Below are 25,337 nucleotides of genomic sequence, written 5' to 3' on the forward strand. Positions count from 1 at the left end.
CTGGCACCTCAGCAAGACCGTTCATGTTGTTCTGCAACAGAGAAGAACAGTTGTTGTAGTAGAAAACTGCTCTTACTGACTGAAAATTACCTTTTCCACCTATTAGTTAAACCTGAGCCTGAAGAAAATGATAATTTTGAACAAAATCTTTCTAAGGAACCACACACATTCCTTCACCTTCTGTCCAAGTCAGATATTTCTTATTGGGCAGAAACTTTGACTCCTGCCTGGTTGACTTCCCTGTGACCGTCTGTCAGCAGGAGGTCTGTCTGGTACTGTCTCAAACATGCCTGTAGTTGTGCGTGGGGATTCCTAGAGAAAATGCCTGCGAAAGGGATGGTAAAAGATGTCCCTCTAGCCTATTAGGAATTTGAGACCTACATAATAAGCAGGTAAGGGCCAACATTCTAGATGTGATTCCCTATACAGGAAGTTGTTTTTTAAAAATCTATCTTAAAAGGTCTGATTTTTCATTTTGTTTCTCTTACAAGCATGGGGTGGGTCAAGGTATATTTCAATGTTCTGAAATTTTACTAAAGCAAAAATGTACATATTCCTGCAGTCTACACCCAACTGCTTTCAGTTGTTTTAGAAGGACCTATTATATTGAACTATAATAGGCCCATTTTATATTCCAACCCAAAATCACTGTAAGCTACCATGACAATAACACATTTGGGTACAAGCAGTACCATTTTGAGAAGAGGGAAGCTATGAGTCTGCCTGCTTGCATGATCTCAACAGCCATAGTATTTGAGCATCTCATATATATTGATGCATTTATCCTCACAACTCCCCTGTGAGATAGGGAAATATCTCCAGTGTACAGGTGAAGAACTGAGGCCAAGTGAGATTGAGTGATTTACCCAAGTTTGTACATGAGGTCTGTGATAGAGCTAGAAATAGGACCTTGAGCTCCTGAATCCAAGTTTGGCGCTTTAGCCTTTTTTGATGTAAGATGGACTTTGATGAGACTGGATTTACGTATGGAAACCACTGGATGCATCCCAGAAGCTGGCATGATACTGTCACAAATGTAGTAATGTGTAGTGCCACCTATTGGTGCAAATGCATAGCTCAACATGAGGCTCATTGTTTGCATAATACTAATTAAGGCTTGGGCATGGTGGGAGACTATAATTGTTGAACTACTGTTTGTTTGAATTAATTGAATTATTTTTAATTCAACTTAAGCCTTTTATAAATGTCATATTCATGTTGGCTTTCTTGAGCAAATATGTTAACTCTAAAATGAGTCTCACTCTGGAAAACGTGAGGAAAATTATTTTGAGAAGTCCTGGCCAGAAAACACAAATTCTATTTCCCCTAAAATTTTGAGGCTTCGAAAATTGTTTCTACTGAACCTGGGTCCCCAAGACCCAGGTCCATACTCTGACTACCAGGCTGTTGACTATTCTGCATGGACACACTCTGACTAGGATTTCCATCCCAGAACAGAGATACGTTCCTGAGAGAATTCTATCTGTGACACAAATGCTGGTATTGAGCCGCACAATCTTGAGTGGCTTTACATTTCTAATGTATTTACACAGGGATACCAGGCAGTATCCTAGGACTGGAGACGCCTGGGAATTGTGCCTCTAGAGAGTTGCCTATTTATTTAAAAAAAACTGAGGAGTACTTGTGGCACCTCAGAGACTAACGAATTTATTTAGGCATAAGGTTTCATGGGCTAAAACCCACTTCATCGGATGCATGCAGTGGAAAATAGAGTAGGAAGATATATATACACAGAGAACATGAAAAAATGGGTGTTGCCATACCAATTGTAACGAGACTGATCAATTAAGGTGGGCTATTAGCAGGAGAAAAAAATCTTTTGTAGTGATAATCAGGATGGTGCCACAAGTACTCCTCGTTTTTGTTGATACAGACTAACACGGCTACCACTCCAAAACCTATTTATTTAATTGATTCTCATTTGAACTATTACTTTGAAACTCCAAAAGATCTAAACAGGTCTCTTTGGCTGTTTTTGTGACAATATGTAACTCACCACGTGTATTTTCCCCCCCTTTTTCTATATAAATTGTGCCAGAACCAACCTGAAACAGGCTAACTTTGCTGAATAAGGGTCCTTATTATTAACATCATTATTATTATTATTATTAATGGACTTGCTATCTAATTCCGTAGGTATGCATAAGGCTTCACAGAGAAAATAAATACTGTATAAGTGACCAGATTCTCAGCTGGTATAAATCAACATTGACTTCAATTATTGACATCAAATGAGAGTCTAGCTCAAAATCTGTGCCCTCAGAGTTTATATTTATGCTATTTAGATAGTTAGATTTAAACAACCATTTTAAAAATTCTATCCAAAAGCTGTAGTATTCTAGCACTTTATTAGACTTACAATCACATAATGTCGACCAACTAGCAGCGTAAAAATAATCAAATACAGAAAACAAATAAACTCAGCCAACCAATTAATCAAAAGTAAAACACTCATTTTGCCCCTGCTGCCTAAAGTTTAGGACAAAATACAGTGAACCAAGAGAGTCTTACCCAAATTATTTGTGTGTTTGATGTGAAACATAGTTTTACGTAGAATCGTCATATTTTTCTGAGTATTATAAAATAGGTTTGTGTGTATTCCACAGGTGTCTATGCATGAGCTCTGTGAGACCACTCATATTTGGGGTCTAGCTGGTGACTGGAATGGTATCCTGGCCATGGAGCAAGCGGCTCTATAAATAATTAACCAGATCATTAAATTGTTGTTTGTTAACTGGTACTAGGAAGGGAAAGGGGGGGTGAAGTGCTACCAAAGTGCTCTGAACAAGATTGTTTTTGAACCAAAAGGGCAGGAAAAATACTGAGAATATTACTTAAAAAAATACTTTTTTTAAATCAGCCAAGACTTCTAATGCTTGTTTGCACATGAAATTCCTTTCCCGATTAGATTAAAAAGGCAGTTTTTTTTAAAGAAAAGAAAGGCCTGAGCTCTGATTGCAGAGCTTGAAAAGAGAAATCAAGTGAAAGAAGGGGGTAGAAGAGAAGAAGAAACAACAGAGTTTTAATGGGTCAGGGGGTGGGGGTAGTTGGAGGGGGTAAAGCAGAGCAACGGCTGGAGACTCTTGAGAGCCAGAAGGGCTGAGGCTTACTGCCTGTTAAGCTGGCACACGTGACAGTGGCTTGAAGTCAACTCAAAGTCAAAAAAAAAAAAAATCAAGGTTGCAGCAGCTCCCTCCTTTACATTGTTTTGCCTGCACCTGCTGTATGTGACTGGCTGAAGCAGAAGGCAGCAGCAGCAGCAACAGCAGCAGAATTCGTAACACCTCCAATGAGAATAGTAGTAAAGGGAGGAAATGAGCAAAGCGGCTCCCGTGTGGAAGTCTGTATTCTTCAGCAGATCCCAAGGATCTTTCGGCCAACACCGCTGCATCTGATGCCTCTCTCCCACAGGAGCTTCTGGTAGCTTGAAGGTAACAAAACAACCGGGAAGCCCACAAGAACATCAGAAGGGGAGGCGGTTACAGAAGAAAGCACTTTGAAAAGAATCCATTATGGACAGAGAGTCTTTCGGGAGAAGGTGCCATTATTTTTGTTCCCTGTTTGTGGAGATAAAAGGAGCTGGCAAGGAGTATCTTGGAGAATTCTTCAGGGGCCTTTCTGTCATTGTTCTCTCTTCCCCCTTGCGCATCACGACGTGCTGACCTTGTCCAGTGGAATTTGAGTCCCTGGCCACTCTACCTCCAGTTCCAGCTGACAGGAAGAGCTCTCCCTCCCCACATCCACCAGCATATACCCCTCTTCCACAGACACTTCCATTTGAATAGAAGATGCAGCTTTTGGCTGAAATTCTTTTGTTGTGACATTGCCTTGTCGCCAGTTGTCTCACCACAGGAAATAAAAGGAAAAAAAGAAAAGAAAAAGACAGAAGGAAATTCTTCCCAAGCAGAATCGAAGCAGGGAAGGAAACAAAAACAAAGCAAAAAAAACCAACTACGGAGATCTAGAAGATCACAGACCTCCAACTTTAGAAGAAAGGGCACTATTAACTCCCCTCCACCCACCCCCATCAATCAACAACAATGAACAGTCACAGTCTTTCATCTAGATGCAGCTTCTAAAGGAGAGCTTTGGCTTGATACTGGGTCTCCGGCCTGTAGGATGCCTGAAGATAGAAATGGTGTGGTCCGTACCTCAGGGGCCTTAGCATCGGCTCCTTTCATTCCTAAAACTACTTATAGGAGAATTAAACGGTGCTTTAGCTTTCGCAAAGGTATGTACAGCTTGTCACTGTGTTGTGCTTTGCTGTTAGAGCCTTTTATTCTGAGAGGTCAAGGGGGCCATGTATTTAGCACCAACAAGAAGTCCAAAACAAAGGGTATGAAACAATAAGGATGCCGACGTTCCACGAATGATTTATTAATTTCCTTGTTCATTTGTATTTGTAAGTTTAGCATTATCTTCTATGTCTAACAGTCCATGAATAGTCTGGTGGAGTGAGGCAGAAAGAATAATTTTTGTGGTGCATCAGGGTGACTTTGAACTAAAAATCATAGGGGTGAGGGAGTTGAACCTGTCACACCCAGGGTGAGCCATAAGATTTGCAAAATTGGAAGAATAGATCTGATTGACACTTATTCCCACATGAGGGGAGGGGATCAGAGAATTTACGTCAGTCCAGATGGCCAAATACTTGGATCCAAAGATGTTGGATTTCCACACATGCATTATGCTGTTGCATATCACTTGCTTTGTTTCATCCTATTCCACTGCAGCTTGTTCACCTATATCCATTTGCTGCAGAGACATTATTAAAGCCAGATTAATTCTGCATTGCACATAATCCTAATGATTAAAGCATGGTCATTGTGGAGGTAAAGCTGGCTTTCAAAATGCATCAACAGGTAAAGCTAGAAGAGAAAACAAAAAGATCTGAGTAGGAGGTGATGCGGAATAGGAGTCTCAGCACCAAGAAAAAATATAAATTAACTCTTTGATGAGAGAGGGGAAACTTTGTCTTTTGGAATCTGAGAAGAAGTGTATCACAGCCATTTCTGTGCTGTTTTTAAGAACTACTCTGAGTACGTGAATGGAAATTCTCATCCCCACTCCAAGCGTGAGTTCAGGGCCCCACACAGGGAGGGGTTAATATGGTTGGAATCCTCTCCTCACCCAACTCGCAGCAACATGTAGCCACTCCCCCCAGTTGGATGAAGTTGAGGCTGCAAGTTGCTACGTGCAACTGGATCTGGCCCTTATTTCCCCATAGTTTGCAGGTCCCATGACTGTGCTCCCATCTGTTCCCTTCCTAACCTACTACTAAACTGCCACACACAGTGATCTGCAACATTTGCCAATCTTTCCCAGCATGGGTGCTTGCTGCCTGCCCACTATGTTCAGCAGTAACAAGGTGGTTCCATTGCTCTGGGGGTTTTGCCCACACAGACAAAGGTGAACAGGATATGCCCTAAAGGAGGAAGCAGCACTAGCCATAGTTTTTCCAGTGAAATAAAGGCAGAGGGCCTGATTTTTTTCACAAGTGCACACAAAGGGTGCTGAACGTCTAGCCCTAGATTTAAATATTACTTATAGATTTGTTTTTAAAAAATGAAAAATTGGAGCTGATCAGCACCTCTGAAAATCTGGTTGAGACAGGACATACATGTCTATAGTCATACAAGTTATGTACCGGTTGGTGTAAGCTACTTCTCCATTGCTGTCTGCCCCTCCGTATGAGCTTAACTATTCGAGGAATGTTCAGAATTTGAGAAAAGGATTAACAGATTAATTTGCAGACAGTTGACCTTTTTTACTTAGTGGTGCCGTGGGCTTCTTGTCGAGAAATGAGACTTTCAGCTGTTTCAGTTTTTTTGTACATTTTGACACAACAACTCTTCTGTTCTGAAAACTAGAGTGAAATCGCTCTGTTTGCCAGCAGGGGATTGAATGATTCAGCTGGAGCCATTGCTGCTCATTTGCACTTGTGCCAGTTGAACTGTACTTTACATATACAAGGTCTCTTCCAGAAAAAATCAGCATGGAAGTCTGTGGGCCAGATTTGCAGAACACTGTGTGCATCATTAGGACATGATCCAAATCCACTGAAGTCAGTGGAAAGACACCCATTAACTTCACTGGGCTTTGGATCAGGCCTTGACTGTGGATGCACATGCAAATAACAGTTACCTTGGTCTAGTTAACAAAATTTGGTTCACAGAAATGCTGTAATTGCGCATGTGAACTGTGTACCTATGCATGCAACTATGCAAGAAAGGTTTCTGAAAATCTGGCCCATAGACTTAAATATTGGAGAAAATAACTTAAGAACATAAGAACAGCCAAACTGGGACAGACCAGTGGTCCATCTAGCCCTTTATCATGTTTACCAAGAGTGTCCAATGTTTCAGAGGGAATGAACAGAACAAGTAATCATCAAGTGATCCATCCATCATCCACTTCTAGCTTCTGGCAGTCAGAGACTAGGGACACCCAGAGCATGGGGTTGCATATCTGACCATGTTGCCTAATACGCATTGATGGACCTTTCCTCCATGAACTTATGTAGTTCTTTTTTGAACCCAGTTATAGTTTTGGCCTTCATAACATCCCCTGGCAATGAGTTCCACAGGTTGACACTGCATTGTATGAAGAAGTACTTTCTTTTATTTCTTTTTAAACCGATTGTCTATTAATGTCATTGGGTGAACCCTAGTTCTTATGTTGTGTGAAGGAGTAAATAACACTTGGTTATTCACTTTCTCCGCACCAGGCATGATTTTAAATCTATCATATCTTTTTGTACTCAGTGATACTGGTTGAGAGCTGGTTACGGGCATCTTAATACTATGCAGTAGCCAGCTGCTTCAAATATACGACTGCTTGCGCTGAAGTGCATCTGCAATTTATAACACTATAGAAACATTTCCCCCCAGTGCCTCAAAAAACTATTTTCACTACATTCATTTCAGTTTAGATGTGATTTGAAAGCCAATTCCATAAGAGGGATGGGGGAGCAACCTAATAAATTTATTAACCTGAAATTACATGTTTTGACAATGGTGTCAGTGGAAATATGAAACTATAAGCAGTTTAATGGATTTGAGAACTTGTCTCTCTTCTGTGCAGATGTAAGCAGGCCTGTAATATGAATCAGAAGAACATTAGTGGAGCGAGAAGAAAGTACGGTTAATGACCTAGAGCTCGCCATATTAATTGTATTTTTGACAAGCCTGAGCTGTACTTACAACTATAATGCACATTTCACGCTGATTAATTTAACTTCAAAAGTGTTGAATCTTCTGTTTAGTGCTATGCAATGTTATGGGCTGTTGGTGAAGAGGGAACTCTGAGTGTCTGCTCATAGAATAGCTTTCTCAGGGAAGTCCTTGGGTAGAAATGGCTAGAGCAGTGGAGAAAACTTCACAAGGCTGATGTGAAAAAAAAATAGATTAGTTAATTTCATGCAAAGCAAAACATTTTCCAGTTTCATCTCAGTTACTAACAATGAGCTCCTATTTTCAACAATAGGCAGCTTCTAAAAGGGGGAGTAATTGCTGTTTTCAGTTATGATTTGAAGCATATGTGGAAATAGAATTTAGAAATCTAGTAAGAATAGGGCTTTGTTACAAGATTCTTCTTCTGGCCCAGGTTGGAAACTGTGCATCTTGTGATATTTCCATTTCCTAGCCACTCTCACCCCACCGTGTATGTACTAAGGGCATGCTGAATTCGAAACAAATTAAAAGTTTACTACAATTTTACCTATATTGACAAATATTCAGATTTATTTCAAGGTTTAGGGCCAGTGTTTTGTCAGGCCAGATCAAAGTATTCCCAGTGATAAATCAAAACTCTGCCTTGGCTTGTGAAAAGTATGTGGCCAATTCACATTCAACTACATCAAGGCCCTGACTCAGCAGGTCACCAAGAGCTGCTGACTTGTGGAGTTGGGTACAATCGCATGAGCAGAATGGGATTTGAATCCTTGATGCTGCTGTGAGCGTTGTGATCTCACCACATGCTTTCAACTGAGGTCAGTTGGACAGCACTCCTCCTGAACCAGGGAGGGAGTGGAGGAACTCCATTATACTGCCAGACAGCACTCCTTAGCTCTATCAGCTCAAAAACCACAAGTATGTTTAATCCTCCCATCCTCCCCACATGGAGCACGCTAGAAACCAAAACGTTATTTAATAAATAAATAAAAAACGTAGTTTCTATGGACTTCTAGTAGCTGAGACAGGGACCTGGCTGGACACCAAACTTTATGTGCCAGTTAATCTTTCTCTAAACTTCATTAACTATGACATTTCGAATATTCCTTCTGTAGCAGCTGATGGTTCCCATTTGGCTTTTCTGCCACATGCAGAGAGAGAAGCTAGGAGAGAGGGTTCCACCCCTCTCCACCCACCAACAGGTAGCATTCTTAGGCAGGGACAGTGGAAATCAGAACTCTGCTATTCCTCTATCCCAGAATCACATAGCTGGACACAGGAACTAGAATTTCCACCAGCTTTCTTTATTATGCTATATTAGCGAAAATAAATACAATTTAAAAAACAAAAACAAAACAAACTTTAAAGATTAGATTTAGTTTTAAGAAGAAAAATGGACTCAAACTTGCTAATTTGAATCTATCTTAAAAAAAATGTAAAGTCACTGGAGCTGTGCATGCTTATCAAAGGGAAGAATCTGACCTATTGGATTGTTCTCATTCTATGGCTTATGTAATAGGAAAGGGAAGTCTCTCAACTGTAGGCCATTATTTGGAATTCAACTCCCATCTGAAAGTTGTTTAATGTCCTTCTGTATATGAAATGTTTCTTGCTAGGAAACATGCTCACATCACAAAACAACCATCACAAATGACATTCTTTGGAAGAAGGACCCAAGGTTTGAAGGGAGTTGGCGATGCCATTAATAGCAGGGAAGAGGTATTGATCAGGTTTGAAGTGCATTGCATAAGCAAACTTGCACTGTTGTTGTTCATAGCTTACCTGTCATGTAGATCAATACAAGCATTAGTCTTCAGGGCTGTCATCTGGCATATTATACCACCACCTGCTCTTTCTCACATACACGTTTTGTTTTTATTCTAAAAGACACTAATTGTGCAACTTGTAGTAAATTATAAGAGTGAGCGATGTGTGTGTGTGTGTGTGCGTACTTAACGTATGGTCTAAATCAGAGGAGCTGACCACCAACAACTCCAGCTGAGGTCAGTAGGAACTGCAGCTGCTTTACAGCCATGAAAATCTTAGGGTAAAATTTTCAAAAGAGCCACCAAAGTTCCATTTTCCATTCTTGTTGAAAGTCCATGGGAATTAAGCTCCTACTTCACTTATGCCCCTTTTGAAAGTTTTAGCCTGAGTATAATAAGAGTAAAAAGTTCTTATATCTTAGATGTGATATTAGAGCTGTTTCAATGGCCACATACACTTAACCTCAGCTCAAAGAGTAAACAGGGACGTATGTAATATCTTGGGTTCACTACTTTTGTGACAGAGTTTTATGTCCCTGCATTGCTTTCCCTTTAGGATTTGAAGGTAGTGTTGTGTTTTATTTTTAAAAGTTACAATATTCTGTACCAATGGTTCATGATATTTTTACAGTTGTGTTTTAGACCATTATGATAAAATACAGTGGAGTAGTGTTTTTTGTAAAGGGCACTAGATGTGAAATTGAGCTCTTTATCCCTGGACTTAGGAGCTGACTACCCTTCTATTTGACTAATCTGTAAGGAGGGCTGGTTTTGGTACAATCATTAGTGCACAGACTTCCCTCTTTGTTCATTCCAATGCTATCTTTCCCTCAACCCACTCATGTCACTCCTTATTATGCATAGGTATCTTTGGACAGAAGCTGGAAGACACAATCCGGTATGAGAAGCGATATGGGAACCGTCTGGCTCCCATGTTGGTGGAGCAGTGTGTGGATTTTATCCGACTGCGGGGGCTGAAGGAGGAAGGACTCTTTCGACTTCCGGGCCAGGCTAACCTTGTCAAAGAGTTACAGGATGCATTTGACTGTGGAGAGAAGCCATCGTTTGACAGGTAAAATGCACAAAATTCCCCCTACTTTAAGTGGTCTGGTCCAGAGCTTGAGTGATCTAGTGTACTGTAAGATAAAAGGCATTGAATCCTTCCTGAGTTAGCGTGGTTTGAACTTGCTTAACTTTTGCAGACTTTTCCGCATTTCCTGTTAACAGCCTAGTGTTTGCTTCATTTCTCACTGTAGTATCTGATCTCAGTGTGGTTTTTTTGAGAAATTCCTTTTTTTTTTTTTTTTTGGTAGTGGCTTAATATTGATGCCAGTTAGGAAGTGTATCATGAGCAATTCAGCTTAATCAAAAATGTCTAGACCCTTTGACCTTATCACCCCTAGGAATGGGTTGGTAGTGGGTTTTCTTTCTGCTGCATCAAGGGAAATGTTCTCTCATCACCAGCCTCAGTATGTTTCATTACCTGATGAAATAGATGGAAGGACAAATCTTAAATTAAGGTTGGTGTGAGGTTTATTTTTGCTTTTTTTAAAATAAAAGTGATTTAATTATAGTCCCTTGTGAGGGTCAAACTTCAAATGGTATTGAGGGTTCAGGTCAGAATAGCATCTAAATGTTCAGCTAATTATCCAAACTGATAAAATAGGAACTTTCTGGACCCAGAAATGAGCCAGTGCTATTCTTTCAGCTGTCAATGGTCTTCATCTTTCATTGGCATCTTCACCCATCTCTATATGCAAGGGCTTGGTTTAAAGGAAGTTCTTCTCTGAAAATGACTATGTAAGAATGGCACTATGTAGCAGTGGAAGCCAATCTCTTTCCTTTAGTGACAAAAATATTTTTTTTTACTACTGCCAGTATAATGAACCCCATCTGGACCCAACACCAGGGATTGAATCAGAGATCTTCAGTGCTAAAAGCATGAGACCTTTACTCCAGGAGCTGGAGGGATGCTGGTAGTAATAGATGTGGTAGAAGAGGAGATATAACATGCAGAACCAATGGATTACACCAGCGCTACTGAGCCACTGTAACTCTGGGTGAATGACAAGAGAATTAACTAAATTCCAGTTACAGGCTGATTGTTGAACCTCCATTGTCTTCAAATTATATCCTTGGTGACACCTCTACCAACTGCTTAGAAGATGAGGGGGTTGTACAGGTGTGATGGAGGGCCTAACCTGAGGGGGGTGGGTTGCATTTGTTATACAGGATCTTTGACTGTTAATGGTGCCTGAGCCAAAATGAGTCAGATCTTACCTGGAGTTTGTGGGTCTGACCATTAGAAAACATTTTTGTCCCCTCCGAAAATAAACACATTTGATATGGAATTGGAGCGACACTATACATGTTGAACGCTGTGATGCCATTTTCCCCTCAATTCTGCATTTTCCAAGGAGATCATGAAAGTGGCAGTGCACGGGAAGAACAAAAGCTATTGCTTTCATGTCAGCTTTATTACTTTTTAAATGAAAAGTGGACCAGGGGCAAGGTTGGCTGGAGAAGGGCTTGATGGGGTTAGAAACCTAGCAAGTGACATTGTTAGAGGGATGAATTTTTGCATCAGAATGTAAAAGCACACCATTTTTTAGTTTAACCAGAAAGATTTTGCAGAGCTGTACTATGGAGAAAGGCACATTTTTAAAAAGCAATGAGAAAGGTATTATAGCCAAGCTTTCTTTGAATGCATTTCTTCTTTGTTTTATCCTTTAAGCTAAACGTTAGTAATGATATCTCTGGCCAGAGATGCAGATGAACTGACATTGGCATATAAATGAGCCACAATGAGACTTTTCAATGCCTCCAGGCCAAATGATTGAAAAGAACATTATATTTTAAAATAACCCACAAATATGCTGTGTCTAACATTCTGGACAGAGGTGCTTCTTTCAAGTGGTGTGCAGAGCTCATCCATTATAAAACAAATGAGTTGAGAGCTGAGCAGCATGAATATTTCTCTCAGGTTTCTCTCACAACACCTGTATCACACTAATGAGCCACAGGAACAAGTTTGCTGTTTCAGTTTTAGAGAATGAAATGGAGAAGAGGCTTCATGTGGTGCTGCTGTGAAGCAGGCACATAGCCGCAATGGAAGCAGTTAGAAACATTGGCAATAGTTACCTAGAATTCTCTGGCACTGCAGTTTTTCTTCAGAGGTTTGTGTATTTATAGTTAACCCCTACCTCAGATGTTTGTATGAAAACAAGCTTCTGTGTTTTTGTTGGCTTGTTTGTTTTCCCATGCTTTGGGAGGCAGTGTGGTGGGCTTGGGACTACAGCGCTTGTCTGGGAGTTGAGCAAGACACGTCTCTGTTTTCCCTCCCACCCTTTATCTTTTCTGGTGAGACTGAGAGTTGTTCAGGGCAGGGACTGCCCCTCACTGTGTGTTTGGACCGTGCTTAGCATAACGGGACTCTGATTTTGGCTGGAACCTCTAGGTGCTACTGCAATATCAATAATAATTGAAGGCCGTATCCTGCTGTTCTCTCCAGGGCTACCCTGTGCTGTGGATTACCCTGTGGAGAAGGGAAGACCATGCTGTAGATATACCCCTTTTCCCCTGCACGGCGCTGTCTCTACTTCCCTAGATAACATCTTTGCTGTTCTAGGCAACTGCATATTCTACTGGTTAGGTTGAGTCTGTACTACAAGAGGAACATTGGAAAGTGACTATTGTCTGAAAAGTGACTGTAAAAATGAAATAGTGAGGGGTTCCATACAGGGCCAGCTCAGGGTTTTTGCCACCCCAAGCAGCCAAGAGGAAAAAAAGCCGCGATCTCGATCAGCTCTACTGCCACTGCTTCAGTCTTCGGTGGCAATTTGGTGGCAGGTCCTTCGCTCCAAGAGGGAGTGAGGGATCTGCCACTGAATTGTCGCTGAAGAGCTGGATGTGCCGCCCCTTCCCCTTGGCTGCCTCAAGCACCTGCTTGCTGGGCTGGTGCCTGGAGCGGGCTCTGGTTCCATATTTATTCTCTCTCGTGCACTTCCGGATTCAGTATGTTTAGTACACAAAAGACTAATCTGAAGTCCAGCATTGGAGAAACCATCCTGGGATCTAAATATCAAGCTGTGTTCTTTCCTTCACAGACATCACCAGTAATAAAGGTTTTTGCAGTTGAGTTGATTGACAGTTTTGTTGATGATGCATGAAACGGAACAGAATCCAGGTCACTATTCCATAGCAGTATTGGTTCTGCATCTCTAACTGTAGGAAGAACTTGTTTTGGTCAATGGAGTTATGACCTGGAAACACAAGGAGCTGATGTTTTGCATAAGAAGATGCTGTTTTCACTTGGACATTTTTCTGAATATAAATAAACTTTAAACAAAGAGTTCAATTCCATTTTTTGTAATAAAAGGAGAGAGCAGTGAAATATATATATTTTAAATGCTTACATTAAAAAACCACTACTTAGCAGACTGTTCCTGTAATATTTACATGAGGCTTCTTTGGTTATTTTAGTAAATCATCCTTAGAATTTGGGGATGGGAGGAAGAAGACAAGATTTTATAGTTACCATATTAGTAATCTCTGCTTTAAAATAGCATCACTGTGTTTTAAAATGTTGCACTCTCTGCTTTGACATCTTACAAGCATGAGCAAGGTGGATATTTAAAGCAATGGGTATTTTTTTCTGATAAGGATCCTTTAAGACATTTGCTGTCCAAGGTCCTGTAGCTCTTTCCCCCATCCCCCTTTCCTTTTCCTGTGCACATCCTGTTACCTTGATTTAGCAGTGAAGACCATCAAGTGAACTGCAGAAGAAAGTGCACGGTTCAGTGTAAAAGAAAAGATAAAAAGCCTAACTTGAAATCAGTGTGAGCTACATGTTTGATGCACTGTAACTCTCAGTTTAGGTAGCAGTTTGGTACTCAGTTGGTAGAGTTAGTTATAAAACTATTTAGCACATCATTAGTACCATTCAGAGAGTCTCAAAGTACCTTAAAGACATTAATGAATTAAACTTCAAAACAGCATTATGTGGACAGTATTATCCCTATTTCTCTCTCTCTCTCTCTGTACATCAAGTGAAATTGTATTGAGGAACATCTCCAACTGATAATTTCCTACCTTGATTTCCACTTTTAAATATCCCTAATACCTCCCGTACTGTTTCATTAGACTTTTATTTAAAAACTGTCACTTTTAGACAGTCAACTTTGCTTATCATTTGGATTGTTGCTTCATTCTGTTGTGTTGAAAATGTTTTAAATTTAGTCTCTCAGTCCAGGCTTGTCAGTGTAGGTAAAAATGGATGATTTTAAAAAAAAGTTTAAATCTGATTGTTTTTATTTAAATCGTATTTTAATTTAAATTAACTACAGGGATTTAAAAAAAAAACAAACCTCCTATTTAAAAATAAATTTGAAAATAATAATATAAGGTCTAAATTTATTATAATCTATTAAATGCAAAGAATAATATTAAGCAGTATGTGTTTGCTTTCAAGTTTTAAAGAACATCAAATCACTGAACTGGTGGAAGGTACTGGCTAAGTGTCTGGAACCAGAGTTTGCTGATGTGTTAAACCAGCTTCTGACTACAGAAGATTTTTCTGCACGTGCAGAGAGAATCTTTTCTTCATTTCAGTTTAATGACTAGTTCGTTCATAGTTACGAAGCCAATGGGAATTGGAAAATTAGGAAAGCTAGTTTTTCTCTCCAATCTATGATTAAAAAATTGGTGAGTGAGGATGAAATTTACTAGTTTTAAAATCTTGAAAGGCATGGTGACCAAAAACAATCAGTTTTTGACTAGCTAACTATAGATCATACTTCCTTTGTTTAATAAATCAATTAATTTTAAATGCAAAACATGATTTGATAAACTTTTTTTCTTATATATCCAGCACATTTAAGGTAGCCATATGTAATTTAATTTAAAAAATGCTGGTTTTATACTTTTTTAATTTAATTTGAATTTCTGTCCAAATAGAGCATGACACAAATCACAAGTAATAAAATAATCTAATAAATAAAAAATGCATCATTCACCATTTTCTAACATAAAAAAGAAATTAAAAAGTAAAAATCAGAATAAATGCAAGTTAAGCTATGTAATTGTTTAAATATATGTGTATAGGTATACTGGATTGTCCTGTTTAGAGAAAAAAAAACAAAAACCAAAAAAAAAAACAAACCCACCAAATTTAGTGCAAAGGCTATATTTAGTTGCAACTCAACATGTTTTAATGATTACCAACTAGTGAGACTCAACCCTTCTTTAGGAAAATAAAAAGTATAAATGCAAAACATGATTAAAATCAGGGTTTCCTGCTTGCTTATTTAAATCATTATTAAATTGGTGATTTAAATTGCTTTGATTTAAACCAATATACCTTGATGCTTGTATAAATATATTTATAATTATGTGCACAAAATCTATCAAGATCAGCTATTTATTTTGTAAAAATTGGCCTGGAGACTCCTCCACCGATTAAAGAAAATAATGTGAGATTTTTCTTCAGTTCGTAACTTTTTTCTGGAAGGAAGTAAAATTGGATTTCTCTTTTTATATTACTTCTTTCCATCTTCTGTTCATCACAATTATTAGGTGGTGATATGAAAGTCAACATCTCACAGGAAGGGAAAATATTTGAAATGTTACTGAAACAGACATAAATATTAATGCAGAAAGATTTTCATAGCCATTTCCATCAATGTACAAGATCTTCAGAGGAGTTTAAAATTTGTGTGTGTGTGTGTGTGAGAGAGAAAGAGAGTGTGTGTACACATGTGGACACATGCTGAGGCAGCAGCATATATTACTGTTCAACAAATGTCTCCAAAAAAGAAAAATCCTAGTAAGTTTCTTTTATAGCTGCGGCTTCTTCTAGAGAAGAACACAATATATTAAGAGTTAAAATATTTCCTGCTGTTCTCTTCAGCGTTGCTATCAGCTGAGGAAATAACCTGTAAGTGGCTGTATGTGATAGCTAGCAGTCGCTGAAGGATGAATTGTGTTATTCAAATCATCCAAAATGTGGAATTGGATATGAGAAATGTTTATGTGCGTTTAATCACTGGAACTGTCAAAGCAAAAGCACTTCAGGAGCCACTTGGACAAAAAACATATAAATATATCAAGGTCATAAGCATATTATGTTGAATTCTTAATGTATAGAGAACTGGACTGTCTGTGGTTACTGTAGCCTCGCTTTTTTAGCAGGAGCATGTTACAAGGGCGCCATAAATTACTTCTCACTCAAAATTTGACCTAAGTAAGGGGAGTCCTCTGGATTCTAAAGGGGTTTGTGTGTGTGTGTGTATCTGGGAACAGAATTCAGGCTATGTGTCTGTCTTTAAACAAAAGAAATCACCCCTCCATTTACACGAAATAAAAAACAAACTTCTAGGCACCTAGATTGTTATTGTGCTAGAGCTAGAATGGGGCTTTGAGCCACTGCCCACCCAGGGTGATGGAAGTGGGGAGAGATGGGCTGTGCACCAGCAGTGGAGAGTTAGGCATGACACTTCCAAAAGCAATGTAGCAGCACATTCTGAGATGGCATCTGCAACATCGCTTTACAGTATGCTGAATACAGCTCCCTGCATCTTCCCAGCTCGTCTGAGGGTGCAGCGGGGGAAACCATGTGAGGTTCCTAACAATGTTGTCAGTGCTGGAGCAAGATGGAAATTATTTTGGGCCCTTGGCTAACATGAAAGTAAGCCAGACTGCTTCTGCCCTCTGCCCTACCTGTGTAGAGCTAGGCATGGTCAAGCCTATAACTTACTGAGGTTTTATGCTCTCTCTGCTGGCTCTGCAGGAAAATATTCCACCTTTCTAGAACTATGATGACCTGGCTGATAACGCTGGCACATAAACGAAGCCAATGCTAATTTCAAGCCCCACTTGGCACACTGGGCATGAGGTGGGGAATAACAATGCTTGCCAAACAGAAAGAGGGCAAACTTGATAAGGAGAGTTAATTTTATTTTCACATTCCTAAGGAGACAAGACAAACCATGGAGAGTTTAAAACTGACTGAAACTATAAAGAAATGAACCAGTTGTTGCTTGACTAATGATCATGTGCTTTATGCGAGTTTTCTTTTCTGAATCTAGATACAAAAATCAAATGCTAGAAATCCTAATCAAGACAAAAGCTTGTGTAGATTGAAATTAGTGGTGCATTTAAAAAAAATCAAATCCTCTTTCATCTTGAGGCACTAACTTTGGTGCTGGGAAGTCCTTTGTTGTAAACCGCTTTCTGGGAGGTGTGTGTGTGTGTGAGAGAAAGAGAGAGATGGATTTATGAGCATTTTATTGAAGCTTTCTAATATCTTTCTGTCCCTTTTATTGTGGTGTGTGAGAGGAGGTGATGCAAAGAGAAGAAAATGCAGCAAACACAATAGAGCAAGGTCATGGAGTACAATGTTACAAATATCCTTAATCTCAACTCCAGAATTCATTATTTAATGCCTCAGTCCAGCCCATACCTCCCAGTTGGCATAGAAGTTGCCAAGCAGTGGAGCCAGTGTGGTTCTGATACACAAGTGAGAGAGAGAGGGCTGGATGAGCAAACTCATATGGTACCGAACTCAGTTCTTTGGAGGCCAAGAGCGGTAGATGAGTGGGGCTGTGGGGGATCCTCCATGAGTGAATTCTCCTGTTCTTTCTTAGAGGGTATTGGAGCCCATTCCAGCCATTTACATAAGTTACCCCAGGCTGCACAGCAGCTGTAGGCCTACTTCATTGAGCCCAGCCAGCTGCTCCATGGTTTGGAGTGGAATGTTCTTTCTCACATACACACCCCTATCCGTCTAGAGTCTAGACAAGATTGGGTCCTGGGCAGATGATTTTAGCCCAAGTCCATGCTTCTTACATTAGCACCTAAGAAAGGACTATTAACCTCTCAGTGTGAACAGTCATCTTTTCTTGAACCCAGAGTCTCATATGAGCAGGGAATACTGCCCACGTCATCCCCAGATAAATGCCATAAAGAAACAGATGAGTTTGTACGATCACTTAAGCAAGATCTTGCACCCCAGCAGTCGGAACATCGCTTTGTCCCATTGTTCATTGTGGGATATAACTCCCAGGGAAAGACGCTGCAATGCATGCTCTGCAGATTTTTCTATTATAGGGTGCAGCAACAGCGTGTTGCTTAATGAGGTAGCAAGTCAGGCAATGTGCCTAACATAAACAATGAGGGGCAGCTGCATTCACTGTGATGTGAACTGTAAGCCCAAAACTTTGGAGATCCAAGAGGTGGGGGTGGGGGATACAATATCAACATATCCCCGTGCATACACCATTAGCAGTTTTATATAATAGATACTCTTGAAATATTGGCTTCATTTATTAGCTGCATGGACAAATCTCCTCTCATATTTAAAATAATGTGGTTGTAGTAGCTGCCAGAAGGAGTTTCCTTCTCCCCTTTCCTCTGCATACCAGCCAGATTAGTACCATTATCAGTGTTCCACTTATCAATTATTGGCCTCAACAGGTGCTCTCGCCTCTTAAACTCTGGTACAAGGCAGAGACCTACCTGGGTCTGATAGATCTTCTAGTTAACAGTTTCCTCCATTCTTTTTGCTATGAAGGCTAACTGGAAATAATGGATCTGAGAACACCAAACTCTTTGAGGCTTATGTGAGCCGTGAATAGTAATGTGATCCTCAAAAGCTCTGGATCTATCCCTGATACATTATTGATGACTTATTGAATAGTGCTCTCTTCTCACAAAGTGAAATTATCATTCAGCATTGAGGGACTAACTCTCTCAAAATGATGTTTCCCAGTTGTTTCGTGTTGGAGCCCACCTGGGGATTCTCTGACAGCTAGTTGCCCTCCCACCACAATGGCCCATTTGCCATTCTCCAGCCAGTTGCTGACATCTCTCCTGTTTTCTTCCTGTGGCTCAGACCCTCCCTCTATCATGCCTATTTGTGTTTTGCTCCCCATCCCCTGAAGACTTGCACCCTGCATCCGCCCTCCCTCTGTGCCCTGTTTGGTGTCAGGGCCATCTATTAGTGGCTCAAAGGGTGAGCTGGATGCTACAGGAGCAGAGAAGAGAAACTTGAGCTAACATGCCTGAGCTTTCAGCCACATCCAAGCAAGCTGTTCCTGTATTTGAGGCCAATACAAGAGATGGAAGGGAATGGCTCTCAGAAAACCAGATGCTGCTTTACCTGTAGCTGCAAGAGCATATTTGCAGTAGGGTCACAGTAGATCTAGCATTATACTCCTTTCTCCCTGGACTAAGTGGGCATTTTGTACCCCAGCTTGGCAACCTCTGCACTACTTCTCTTTGCCCTCCTGTCTTTGTGCAAAACCCTTGTGCAGAACACGTGTTGCCAACATGATCATCGGTGAAGTGGACTGAAGAAAAATAAACAGCAAGAGGTGAAGAGGAATTTCTCTGGGAAGGACTCACCCCAGTGAATCTGATGTATGTATGTATGTTTGTTTGTTTGTTTTTGTGTTTTAATTAGGCCATAGAACTTTGCTCCAAATAACTGAAGGCTATCATGTAGATTTGCAAAGTGTTTAGCAGACCTATGTGACTCTCAAGAAACAGTATCGCTAACAAAATTATACAGTGGGGAAACTTCAAGCATAGAGAGGTGAAGTGACTTGTTCAAGGTCCATGGCAAAGCCAGGAGCAGAACCCAACTTTCCTAACGCCCAGTCCTCCACTGGGCTTTGATGCCCCCATTTGGTGAAAACTGTTTCATTAGGAACCAGATTTGTGGAATTTTGTTAGGTGTTGTGTGAAGAACACCAGAAACTTAATGCTTTGAGCTAAGAATTTTGATTTTATTCAAAACCCAGAAACTCACAGTAACACCTGATGGGACATGAATCTATGTGAACTGAACTAAAATGCCTTCCCATTAACCCTTGCAGACCAGAACTACTAAGCTCAGGGAGTGGCCTCTAGAGAAGACAGAGGTTTTTAGCAGTTAGGAGTAATGGTTTCTGATTGACACTCAACATGATGGTTTATGGGCCAGAGGGAGCTGGCTTCAGCCCTGCCTTGTTGGTGCAAAAACCGCCATGACTGAAGGTCTTTGAGGGTGACAAGGGGAGGAGGCTGTGGTGCTGCCAATGAAAGCCAGAAGTCTGAAGTGACACCACTACCCCTCCCCCTAACCACTGTTTGCACCACAACCCCAGTCTGGTGTTGATTTGGAACTAATTGAGGAAGAGGGTTTTTTTCTGGTTTTGTTTGATTTTCTCTCCTTCTCTCCCCCCACCTCCCCAACTTCAAATGTAACCACTTGTAAGAGATTTTCTTTGTCTAAAAATAGCAGGATTTTCCAGGAAAGGTGCATCTTCATCTTTCTAATGACTTTGCATAGAACTTTGGAGACTCCTGCAGTTAGCTGCACCTTCAATAAAACAGGAGAAAAGTCTATGACTTTGTCCATTGATTCAAGGCTTTTTTCCTCCCATAATGAAAGTAAAAATAAAATAGAGAGTGGGGATAGTATATTTGTGTTAGGGTGGGTGATGTTAGATTCCAGGTACCTAAAATAAATTTGCAGTGGAAATCACCTTCCACCACAGTTCCTTCATCTTAACTCTTTTCAGCTTTGTTCTGCTTGCTGTTGACGAAGTTGTTCTTTTTGTTTGGTTTGTTTAAAGTGCCAGTGTCCCTTAGCAGAGCTTCTCTTGCCTGAGTTATGGTACTTTAAGATTTTGCTCAGCAGATGCTAAGCAGCTGGTTTCTGCAAAACATGGAAGGCCTTAGATTTCTGAAAAATCATAGAACTTCCAGCGTGCAAGGTTCCAAACTTTATTCGCTGATCTTTACAAATGAAACTCCAGTGTTGGATTATCTAGTTCCTGTCACTTTCCTGTCCCCTCTAAAACCAGCCCTTTGTAACTGGCTAGTGGGAATAGCATCTAAATAGAGCTTGGCATATAGACATGATTTGGCAATTAACTACTCATTTGGAGACCAGTTTCTAACTCAAATGCTCAGATCAGTAAATCAGGCTAATTGGTGTCTAGCGGGAGGAGTGTACATTTTAATTGTCGGACAGCAAAAAATGTTTTAAGTCTCTTCAGTTGAGTTCCTGAATCAAGTGGATTATGAAACATAATTGCTCCTTAACTTTTACAAATGGGGATTTGATACTTGTTACTGTGAAACTATGATCTTTTAAGAATATGGGAATTGTGTATTTCACATTTAGATGATAAATGACTTCCCAGATGTCCATGAATGCAGTTTTACAAAAAAAGGATGACTTCTGTTATCACATCAAAGCTTTGAGAAAAATTCATTTTAAAGACGTCACTGCTCAGGGTTTGTAAGATTTGTGACCTTCCAGTCTAACAAATAATAATGATTATTTTATTTGCGTGGATTTTATATATTTTTACGAGCCCTGCAAAATTCCTGTAAAAACCGATCAGTCTAATTCAAACTCCAATAGTCTGATGAAGTTATTTTACTTTGCTATTTATGAGAATCTGCCTGTATGCACCCACCACACACACAACAATCTTTCTTACCTCTTCATATCTCTGAACGCTCATGTCTCTTTTACTCTCCTTCTTTACATTGTGTTTTTACCTCCTCCCATATATTTCACAGCTCCTTACTATTTGTACTTTTGCACACTGTTATCCTTGTCCATAGAGTCCCTGGACATAATATTAATTTTTCTCTGATGTGACCTTGCTCTGTTGTTTTTCCCCACTGGAAGTTTGTTAGCAGCTTGTTGACTTTGCTTTCTGAAGTGCTGACTCAAGCTCCATAAAGGCACTGTGTGTTTGTCTGCGAGTGTGAGGGTTATGCATGTGTTTCTGGTGACTTGCGGTGCTTCAATAAATTATTGTTTATGGAGAAGAGGGTGAGAATCCCCAGGCTGTGTAATTGGTCTGACAACCACTTCCACAATGTCAGTGATAACACAAAGAAAAATGCTGTCAAAACAGCACCACCATCAGGAATGCTAATGACACAGACTTCGGATAAAAAGAACATTAAATCTGTACGGTCTAATTGCAGGAAAGGGATCTGGTGTGTTCGCACAAATAATGCCTTTATATTGAGATGGAGGGAAGCAAACTTTTGGCAATGAATATACATGTTAACAGTAAAATAATCAGAATTAACATATGTGTATGCACGGGTGTGCACTTGTGTGTCCACTAATGGGCATACAGGTACGTGTTTTGCGGAAACAGTGATTATTCTGAGAGGCAAAGAAATTAGAAATTCCACAGAACTTGTACTGTAAAATTGAATTGTGTGCTAGTCAGCCCAACCAGCTAGCTCTCAATATACTGTGGCTATAGCGGATTTATATTGACTGTGGTAATGCACTTCTCACCCGGGTGTACAGGTGTCGGTAGCTTATGTGAGCCGCCAGCTCAGGTGATCAGCTCCCAGTATCTCCTGTCAAAGCTGTCCTACTTCATATATAAGACTTGAATAGTCACTGATCCAGAGAGAGAGAGAGAATTACTCTATAATTTGGTACTTAGGACACCCACTTGGGAGCAGGAGGGACACCAGGGTTCCAGTCCCTGCTCCAATAAATATTTAATTATTTATACAAAGTGGAACAACTTCAACAGGAGACACTGAGACACGCCCATCCATCCCAGAATACTCTATAGCCTGATGGTTAGGGCACTCACCTAGGTTCATGCATTCATAGCTTTTTAATGCCAGAAGGGAACATTATGATAACCTGGTTTGAGTTCCTGCATAACAGGCCACAACGTTTCACCCCACAACGCTTGTGTGAGGAACAATAACTTGTCAGTGAATTAGAAGATTTTTTTAGCAAGAGATCTGTTCCCAGCTCAGCTACAGACTTCCTGTGTGATCTTAGGCGAGTCACTTAATCGTGTGCCTCAGTTCCCTCTCTGAAAAATGGGGATAGCCCTTCCCCATTTCATAGGGCTGTTGTAAAGATAAAATTTATCGGTGATTGTTAGGTGTTTTGATACTAAGGTGATGCGGGCATTATGAGCAATCACATAGCTATATAAAGATAATTTGCTAAATGGAATGCAGATCTCAATGATGTGGAAACTACTGTGCAAGAAAACTAAGAAGCAGAGGTGAACATTCCTGAAACGTGGGACTGCTTGTAATATTGTGCCACATCTACACAGTTGTCTTCTGACTCTGAAATCAGTAGAACCACAATCTTGGACTGGAACACCCCAAACTATGCAGAGTTTAAAATCTGGATCTGAATTTTGCCGTCCAGGCTCATCTCTACTTTTAAAATAAAAGGAAGAAAAAATAGTACTAGATTTCAAGATGTAAATACTTTTCAGATTATACAATACTCTCACTTTTAAACCCATTTTTCTACATATTTTTCAGATCTATTAGTATTTTGCCTAAAAAAATAGAAAGTTTAGGGTTGTTGCTGAATATAAGAAAAGAGTTTGTTTTAAACAGTCTCACAAATATATAGTTATTAAACTATATATGGTAACTTGTTAAGTGTTATAGTCATGGATACGCTGAGGATTTCAATATAGCATTCAGGCATTGTTCCAGCACAGCTGAAAGAATTGCTTTGCATTTGTACATTTTCAAAATGTAGGATAATCTTTCTTAGCAATTGCACCATCTAGTGCTGGTACACTCATAATGCCACAGAAGCTGGCACATACCATGCTCTTAGAAGCACACTGAGATACGCATTACCTCAGTCTAGAATTAGGCATAAACTGCATGGTTCAAATGTAGGTTTCAAACCCCAATCCAGAAAGTTCCGTTCTTAGAGACCTATATCTAGCAGCAATAAGCAAGTAGTATATTGGCGTTTTAATAAAATGAAATGAGATAAAACCAAACTAATGTATTTAAATAGCCTTGTGTCATTTACCTTGGAATACAAGCCTTATTTTATTGTATTCATTGGCTCACTGATATCAGTGTATTACAAACCTCTCCATGTGGACAACTCTGGACACGGGTAGCATTTTTTTTTCTTTTTTCCTCCTGTCTGTCTTTCCAGCTACTTTGCCATCAAGGAAAAGTACTTTGCTTCATATCAAGAACTGTACAAATCTTTTGAAAATACTGGAAGCTTTTTCCACAGTACTGGCAGCGTCAGGAAGTGAAAGCTGTGCAGTGCATTGTTTAACCTTCTCACCTGGTGACCTCCCCACTGTCAGCTCTTGCTAATTCTTTTGTTGTTTGTTTGTAATTTATCTGTTTGTCTTAGATCTTATTTCATTTCTGGAAGGTTTGTCAGTTTTGGATGCCATATAGGCTCTTTCAGACTGTTTCAATTCCCGAGCCACATCTGTGGGGTGTCCTTGTTCAATAAAAGGTATTTAGGAGAGATGACAGGATGACAGCTTTTGGTCTTGAGGCTCAATTCAGTGAGGGGATACTTACGCAATCAGTTCAGGGTGCCTGCTCCCTTTCACCAGACAACTGACAGCTCCAATAATAGGGCTGTCAGCAGAGCTCTGTTCCCTAATTAGCTTTCTCTGTTCCTCCTTGGCTTGGTGCAATAGGCAAACAGAAATCATCTCCTACCAATTTGCTTCCTTGTGTACCTTGCATACAAGCTAGCTTGTAAAACTTTTTTAATTCCCTCGCTAAGGGTTATTTCTATTATGAGGCCAACCAGTGACAACTCCTTGAGTATACTATGCATTCATTTTAAAAAAAAGAGGAAAAACTGCACTGCTCTGAGTCTGGAGCTTTAGGGCATAAAGCAGGGGTACCTGAATTATACTGTCTGTATTGGGTTGGTAAACAGAGATGTGAGGAGTAGCTGCTGTTCATATCTGATCTGCATTGCACGTAGGCAGAGGTTTAGGAACCTGAGTACGAGTCCAAATCAAAAATAGACTCATACGATAGTACACAAGTAACACAATATTTTGGACCAGTATGGCGGAAACTTGTCAATATCTGTGAGATTCACCATCGTGGACCAAAATCTCATGTGTAAAGCTGTTCTCATGTGTTTCAGACACATCCAAATGCAGAAATGAAAGAAAATAATCTTCCTGGCATTGGATCCAAACAGGAACTAAAACCAATAGTTGGGACAAGTTCAGGAGTTTGAATCTGACCCTACCTCAGAAGCCCAAAGGAGTGCTGATTCAGAGTTTTGGCTAGACCTGATGAAAAATTTTTCCTGTTGGAACATGTGGTTTTGTTCACATCAACATTTTTCACTTGGAAAATGTTGATTCTGACAGTTCTGATTTTCCAAACAGGTAAACTGAAATTAAAACGTGTTTGGAATCAATGTTGTGAAATGACTATTTTAGTCTCCAAAATGCAGTATGAAACCAAAAATCATTTTGGATGTTGAATAATTTCATTTTGACATTTCCAGTTCAAACATTTTTGGAATTTTTCATTTTGTGAAAAATTTCAGTGTTTCAACTTCTGTTTCTAATTC

The 25,337-nt window shown here is 39.9% G+C and overlaps 1 protein-coding gene across 8 annotated transcripts in view; it reads left to right on the top strand.

The window, feature by feature from the left end:
- ARHGAP24 (Rho GTPase activating protein 24) overlaps positions 1 to 25,337 on the top strand; it is a 430,833-nt gene that overhangs the window by 386,396 nt on the left and 19,100 nt on the right. For 7 of the 8 annotated variants that reach the window (XM_050945142.1, XM_050945139.1, XM_050945143.1 and 4 more), the window contains one exon: positions 9,824 to 10,031. In XM_050945142.1, coding sequence (XP_050801099.1) covers positions 9,824 to 10,031 — 208 coding nt within the window. Of the gene's footprint in view, positions 1 to 3,232; positions 4,253 to 9,823; positions 10,032 to 25,337 lie in introns of those variants that run through there. The other variant, XM_050945144.1, reaches the window with a different exon arrangement.

The sequence above is a fragment of the Gopherus flavomarginatus genome, chromosome 3, assembly GCF_025201925.1.
Source record: "Gopherus flavomarginatus isolate rGopFla2 chromosome 3, rGopFla2.mat.asm, whole genome shotgun sequence".
In the NCBI taxonomy this organism is placed as follows: domain Eukaryota; kingdom Metazoa; phylum Chordata; order Testudines; family Testudinidae; genus Gopherus; species Gopherus flavomarginatus.